Genomic DNA, 7976 nt, shown 5'->3' with positions numbered 1-7976 from the left:
TTCTGGTTGGGGGGCGGGGGGGCTGGAGATGTTGTGTGGAGGAGAGGGAGGAGGGGTGCTCCTGACTGCAGAGCCACAATCAGGAGAGGGGTTTAAAAAGGCTGCAGTGAAGTTTTACTTGAGTCCCAGCCAATCTTGATAAGTCACACAGGATTGAGGGTTGCACACCAGCGTTTGCTTGCGGGAAATGTGTTCCCTGAAACCTGTGCGCTCTTTTACTGTGCTCTCTGGGCAAACAGTTTGCTGTGTCAGAGATGGTTTTTCATTTTAAAGAACACTGACTTCAGAGGTAAAGCTACTGAGGTCAGACTTCTAATCTCACTCCTGTTTTTTTTTTTTGGAACCCATTTTACTGGTAATGCAAAATGCATGACTGCTGCTCATCCACTCACGGAGCTGACTTGGTTTTTAGGGTGCTAAATTGTTAAATTAACTCATGAGAAAACAATGGCAGAGAATGCCTATGTACAGGTTCCAGAAGCATTTACCACTCAAGCTCGCTCTTTAAATTCCCTCACAAGGTGGCATTTTATAAACTATTTACACTTTAATCAAGAAAAAAAGGAAAAAGTACATGCTGCATATATAAGGATAGAGAAAGCATTTGTGTTGTGTGCAGTTACACACTTATCTATGAGGACTATGCATTAGTATACATTGAACATGCACACATTCATGCATGCTAAGAGCTAGAAACCTGTAAAAAGAACGATGCCCAGTGATACAATGCTGTCAAGCTGAGGTCTAAAAATTGATGGGAGTGGCTAATAAGTTCATTCTTTTAATGTGTATCCTCACATGTCCCCTAGCTCCCTTCACCGCCGGGGAGTGCTTCCTATGCTGTGAACTTGTGATCATATGTAGCCGGTGCTGAGTTGATTTTAATGCCACAGTAAGCGATCGTGTGATGGAGGAGGGAACATGACACCGCAGTCTTTTAAACGCACACACATCTGCACATGACGCTTCAGTCGGCCCACACCTGTCCTGCAGCAGGACGCACGGCACGGCACGGCACGGCACGGCACGGCACGCCACGAGAGCCCTCCTCTGACAGTAGCCGGCTCAGTCCCAGCAGAATCAGCGCTGTCACTCTCTGACATGTCTCCAGCCATGGGGAGCACCGAGATCTGGACTGCGCCACTATGCCACAGGATTTAACCGAGGAAGCGACGCAGAACTCCGCGGAGAATATCCAGGTGTGCGCGGATTATTCTACAGCAGCAGAACGCCCGCAGCTTGCGTTTTTACACTCACGTCCATGATCGGGAGGGCGAGCAAACTCCAAGGCAAAGGTAAGACTCTGCAGGCTATTGATGACAAATGTGCTGTGAACAGTCAGAGAGAGCCCTGACCTGAGTTCAGTCTCAAAGTTTCTGAAGCCCATCAAACCCCCCCAATGCAAGACACAATCCTTTTAAAAGGCAAATGTGTGATTTGTGAAATTGGTCCATTTCAAATGAAATTTACTTGACTTGAAAGGTTTTAACAGCTATGCCCAAATATATATATATATATATATATATATATATATATATATATATATATATATATATATGTATATATGACAGTAATGGAGGAAATTGTAAAAAATGTCCATTTGCTTCAGCCTACATTCCACATGCCTTTTAGAGATATTTAGAATACTCACATTTGACAGTAGAATTTCTAAATTAATATACTTCCAATATATCACCAACAAAGATATTATTTAAAAAAAAAAAATGATTGTGTTATATATAGCAAACACATACAATGAATAGTGAGATATTGAGACATGTTGGTGTTGAGTTGCAGCTCCACAATTGATAACTCGGTCGTCTCCATCTCTGGGACATACAGTAGCCTAACTGGTCTCTTCATCTACTACTTACTCATCAGTGATTGCTATAGATTTGAATGCAAAAATAGTCAGGGACAGAGGTTTAATAACAGGATTCAGATTAATCATCTTATTTAATAAAAAAAATAATTTTGTTAGTTTTATTTTGGAAGGGCATATTCTGTGGCATATATGGAAGTTAAAGTCTAGTTTTACTTCCCTAGAACAATAAGACGGCAAATCCTATATGCAAAGAATACAATGATCTATATAGGCTACTAAATGTTTATGTACTATATGTTTATGAGACTTAATGGCTAAGGATATTATCCCTACAGACATGCAGCCTTATTGTTCTGGGGCAATACAACTGTACTTTTTTTGTTTCGTAGATCAAAGTGAGTTAGTATGTTAAATTCTTTATCACAACAAATTGATTTTAATATATCACTATTAAAGTGTGGAAAGAGTTTACTCTGTTTTTTGGTAAAATTGCATAATAGGAGTCATAAGCACATCTCTTTGTTATTCTAACATACCATACTCTGAGGGAAACAATGTGCTTTGTTTACACTGTAATTTCTATAATGGCAGCATTTGTCTGTTTGTCATTACTTCCATTCTTCCACTTTGTAAGAGAATATATGCGACAACTCCGTCTCATGTTGAGAGAGCGGATTCTGAGGAGATGGAAGTGGAGAATGAGTTTGGGACAACGTTACAGTACATACAATGATTTGTTGGACTGAGTTCAGCTCAGCAGCTCCCCTGTCCAAGTGTCTATTTTAGGTACATCGCTGTAATGTGTTAAGGCAATATTTAACAGCTCTCTGTATTGTTTACAGAATCCAAATCTATTTGCCAAAAATATTACACGTGGGAGGAATTCCACTTCAGATGCTTTCACTCGATAAGTTTTTATCTGGACAGGATCACACAGGTTACAAAAGGGACACGTAGACCGGTGTGTGCCAGTGTTAAAAGTGCTACATGTTGTATAATTTGACTTTAATATCAATTCGTCATTCATCAAAGCTGTATTTATTGCTTTCTTCAAACATTTCCAACTTTATTTCTAAAGACGATGTGTAACGTGAGGTGGCTCGCAGGGAATAACTCGTCTCTTTTATATCATTGTTTGGGTTTTATAGACTAACTATGACATACATTTTCCGTCATTATCATTCAAGCCGCTGCAAATCCACGGTCCAACCCTGTCCCTGACCCCGTCCAGCAGCAAACAGCAGCACAGACTAGCCGGTGGACATAGAGGTAGAGCTGTAACAATTCCAAATGTTACTGTCCAATTAATTGTCTCAGAAAACATTGCGATAAACAATATAATTGTCTCTTTCAGTCAAATTTGAAAAATGTTTATTTATGTATTACTTTCGCAAACAAATTAAAGTTTTGAATGAATCCCAGGATACATCTTATGGTTTTATCACTGTCATTTGACCCAGATAATGAAATAACAAAAGTACACGGCCTATGAAGTAAACCACGTCTCTTTATTATCATAAAACATTGTATTTTCTTCTTAAATAAACATAAAAATGTCAGTTACCCTTCAACAGTCATACCCCTTGGAACCTTAGCTAATCTAAGCAACTAAATTCGGTTAAACATAGAATTTGTGATTATGTAAAAAAGTTGTGATAAGACTATTATGTAATAATCACATAGTTACAGGCCTAGTGGAGCACTAAGCAGCTAAAGAGCCAGATATGTTCCACAGGAGTTGATGGAGACCAAATAAGCAATTTTAAAAGGCCGTGTGTGATAGATAGATAGATAGATAGATAGATAGATAGATAGATAGATAGATAGATAGATAGATAGATAGATAGATAGATAGATAGATAGATAGATAGACTTTTATTGATCCCACAATGGGAATTTTTTGTGCAACAGTGGCAAAATATCAGACACACAACACACATACTGAACGAACATGAAATAAAAAAATACATTTAAACATTAAATACAAAATGTACAACCCACATACATATATAACAAAATAAAATGTGTATAATGTGAATGTTGTACTTACAATTGTCAGGTGGCCAAATGAAATAACTATTTCTATTCTCATGAACCTCCCACCTGTGCACCGTGCGCGCCGCTCGTCACTGAAATACCACACAGACGGGCAAAGAGAATTTCAAGGTCAGGAAAATACCAAAGTGTCGGGGCGCTGCCACAATAATAGGGCCCATAGGTTGCTCTGCTAAACTGGCCACCTGTTGGCTATAGTGAGCCACTGTTGTCAGGTTTACTGAACCAACGTGTCGAGATACAACTCAAACTGATATGGAATGGTACCAGAAAATGAACAGCTTTTACTGGCATCAAACCACAGGGGCAGATTTGTAAGTTTTGGTTCATTTTGTAAAAAGAAAAGTTTAATGAAATCTTAAAGTTGCAGTAGGCTACAATGCAAAAAAAAACAAAAGAATGCAAAAAAACGTCAGAATTTAAAGCAGCTCTCCCCTCTGATGCACAGGCAATGTATGCACAGAACAGCCAATAGGAACGCTCGCTCTCTCTCTCTCGCAGATCAGCCAATAGCAACGCTCGCTCTCTCTGAAATGACCTGTGCTTTAAGTACAGAGGTAAAAATGAAACACCAAAGTGTGGTTTGCAATTTGTACTACCTTGTCATTTGCAAGTGCCTTCATCATTTTCAAGTATTAATTGTAAAGGTTGCTTTTAGTCCAAAGCTAGTCTCGCTTTGCCAGACCTTCCTCCACAGCGCTGCGGAGGAGGGTCTGGGATGGGAAAAAATGTGCTCTGGTTTATTGGCATTTCTTTAAACCGAACACAATCGTCATGGATGGCGCTAAGCTCCGCACGGTGCCTCTGCCAAATTGCCTCGGGAAGGAACTTGTTTTGGTGGAACATGTGTACGTTAAAAGGTTGTTTTCGTCATGCAACAGAAAAACTCAGATTGGACAGATAGTCTAGTCTAGTTTTTACCCTGTAGCGCTCTGAGGAGCAGTTAACCATAGTCCTCATACATCCACCGGAGTTTAAAATTCCAACACAAAGAAAGAGGAAGGAAACGGACATCGGCGAAAAGACATCCATCCGGCGGAATTTCCTGCGGCACCGAAGCAATCCCAGAAGTGGAACGTCGAGGATATAGACTGGTCCAAAGCAGGCAGAGCTAAAACGTTGCTGATGGGGAAATCACTTTCGAGATATAAGGCAAGAATCAGATCAAAAGGGTCTCTGGAAAATGTGGTCTTACGTTGGAAAAACACAAACACTAACGGCCACTGCTGTAAGATGCTGCTGATCATCTTCCCCAATGGCATCCCCTGCTTTATCGTCTATTTTAAAATAAATGGGACCATCATTTACCAAATGAACATCGTAAACAAGACTTGAAATCAGCGATTGAGTCTATAAATTAATTATGAAAATGTTCACTAAGGTAATAAATCAAGTGAAAAGTAGGCTCATTTTCCCATGGACTTCTATAGAAACAGACTTCTTTTTTGGAGCCAGTGGAGTCAGACCCGGAACCTTTGTCCATTATTTTTACAGTCTATGCTATGAACCCATACTGTATAACAGAAATACAGGAAGTTATTGCTATCGTGTTTGTGTGTGTGTGTGTGTGTGTGTGTGTGTGTGTCTGTGTGTGTGTGTGTGTGTGTGTGTGTGTGTGTGTGTGTGTGTGTGTGTGTGTGTGTGTTTTAATGTAGGAATAATAACATGTCACTTATTTACTTCTTACCCCCTCTGTGGGGTAAATCTGGTGTTTCTAAAAGCCCCCCCTCACAGGGCAGTGATTGCATGGTGGCATTAGGAAGAGTTATGGGCTGCGAGCAGCTACTGGCTGGATAGCAGTGGCCTGCTTTATTGCAAAATGTGCTAATGATCAGCAAAGTTTGGCAGGCACAGAAACACTCCGCCCGTTACCACAGCAGCTTACATTCATCAGACAGTGATCATTTATGCATCTGGCTGCTTTTAGAGAGAGACCTAGAACAGCAGCCGCAAAAGTCACCAGTAGCAAAGGTGAGCATTTGGGAATTCTTTATTATTTAAAAGAATCTTAGTAAAACAAAAAGTTTTCTTTCTGGGAGATAAAAAAGAATGTCCACTAGTCTTGTGGTTTAGTGGTTTACCAAGTTTGTTTTATTGAGATGTGTTGTGGCCGGTTAGTTTTCTGTATCTGCAGGACCATTTAGCATATAGTTATAGTTTTTTCTTTTAGTGATCCACATTTGTTTTATGGATGGCTAGTTATAGTTATTCCTCATCTTGAAGGTCTGTCTGAAGGTAAGCCAAAGATTGGACTGCAGCCCCAAAGGAAAATGCCCAAATGAAAAATCAATCAAAATTCTAAGACAAATAAAGTGAGATACAACAGACATATGTATTTTGTTGTGTCATGAGTAAATGAAAAACATATGTTAAAAGGACAATTATTTAGCATTTTGTCAATAATACCTGAATTAATTGTTTTTCACTGTGACAGGAATTTTCCATGCCTTATTAAAATCGAATCACAGCACAGACCTGCCATTACTTAATACAAAGCGCTGTCATTAGTATTCATGAAGAGGTGCAAGGAGATAGAAATGTGTTGTCCATGCCCAAATGAAAAACTATCACCTGTCCAATCAAAACATGGGGGGTGGGTGGAACAGTTTTAAGGATTTAAGTATTTATGGCATTGACAATTGGGACAATTTGTAGTTGGTTAGTTAGTTTCGGACCGATGTCCGTCACCTTCCGCTTTCTTTGTGTTGGCGTACTAAACTCCGGTGGATTTCTGAGGACTATGGTTAACTGCTCCTCAGATCTCTGCAGGGTAATTCCAGACAGCTAGCTAGACTATCTGTCCAATCTGAGTTTTCTGTTGCACGACTAAAACAACTTTTGAACGTACACATGTTCCTTCCCGAGACTATTTTGCAGCGGCACCATGGCTCCGCGTGGAGCTTAGCGCCACCCAAGACGATTGTGATCGGTTTAAAGAAATGCCAATAAACCAGAGCACATTTTTCTCCCATCCCAGGAATGCTGTGTGGACTAGCCAGACCCTCCTCCGCAGCGCTGTGGAGGAAGATCTGGCAAAGCGAGACTATCTTTTGGACTAACAACCTTTTCTGGTTACTTTCCTTTTTACAATTAACACTTGAAAATGATGAAGGCACTTGCAAATGACAAGGTAGTACAAATTGTAAACCACACTTTGGTGTTTCATTTTTACCTCTGTACTTAAAGCTGTGGTATAGGCAGTTTATTTTCGGCGTTGTTAGGCAAACATTCCATAATAATCTTACTGAGTATTGTAATTGAATTGGTCTGAAAAATATCTAGACTTCTGCACCTCCGCTTGGCTCTATTTTTAGGCTTCAGAAAATGTAGCCGTCACGGAAGACTTCAATCACAGGTCATTTCAGAGAGAGAGAGCGTTGCTATTGGCTGTTCTGCGCATACAATGCCTGTGCAACAGAGGGGAGAGCTGCTTTAAATTCTGACATTTTTATGCATTCTTTTAGTGCATTGTAGCCTACTGCAACTTTAAGATTTCATTAAACTTATACCTCAAACAAGTCAATCCACCAAAACGAGGCTATTTTGCAGAGGCACCATTGCTCCGTCTGGTGCTTAGTACCGCCCAAGAAGATTGCGATTGGTTTAAAGAATGCTGTGTGGATTAGCCAGACCCTCCTCCGCAGCGCTGTGGAGGAAGGTCTGGATATGTGAGACCTTTGCATTGCCAGACCCTTTCTGTCCTGATGTTTTGGCTCCATACTAAAGCTCTGTCTCGTAGAGACCTCCATGGTGGCCCTGCCTTCACCTTTCCAGTCTCCGGGACTTCTTTGTGGTTCGGTTGTACTTGTGTCAGATCTCGAGTAGTCTATAAGATTGTGATCATTCTCTGTACACAATAAATTGTTGTTGCTTCATTGCAGGTAGGTAAACGTCAACGTCTTATTTCACAACCCAGATGAACCTCAATGAAATGTCTAATACATGAATATGCTGTAAGTAGGTGGAAAGAGCACGCACCTTCTTCTGTTTACTGCTGTTTTACTGGCTGTAATATTTTATTTTTAATAATAATGAATATTGTAAAGATTATACAAACCTGAAAAAAGAAAGAGATTTGGATATGAAGATTCATATC

The 7976-nt window shown here is 40.1% G+C and overlaps 1 protein-coding gene across 1 annotated transcript in view; it reads left to right on the top strand.

Moving 5' to 3' along the window:
- Window positions 1-1092: 1092 nt before the first annotated feature.
- LOC120565814 (neurturin) overlaps window positions 1093-7976 on the top strand; it is a 38989-nt gene continuing 32105 nt past the window's right edge. The window contains exon 1 of the mRNA XM_039811856.1: window positions 1093-1295. Within this exon, the coding sequence (XP_039667790.1) occupies window positions 1262-1295 (34 nt within the window). The 5' untranslated portion in view covers window positions 1093-1261. The remainder of the gene's footprint in view (window positions 1296-7976) is intronic.

This window comes from Perca fluviatilis, chromosome 9 (genome assembly GCF_010015445.1).
Source record: "Perca fluviatilis chromosome 9, GENO_Pfluv_1.0, whole genome shotgun sequence".
Taxonomy (NCBI): domain Eukaryota; kingdom Metazoa; phylum Chordata; class Actinopteri; order Perciformes; family Percidae; genus Perca; species Perca fluviatilis.
This window is presented reverse-complemented; position numbering and strand designations above follow the sequence as displayed.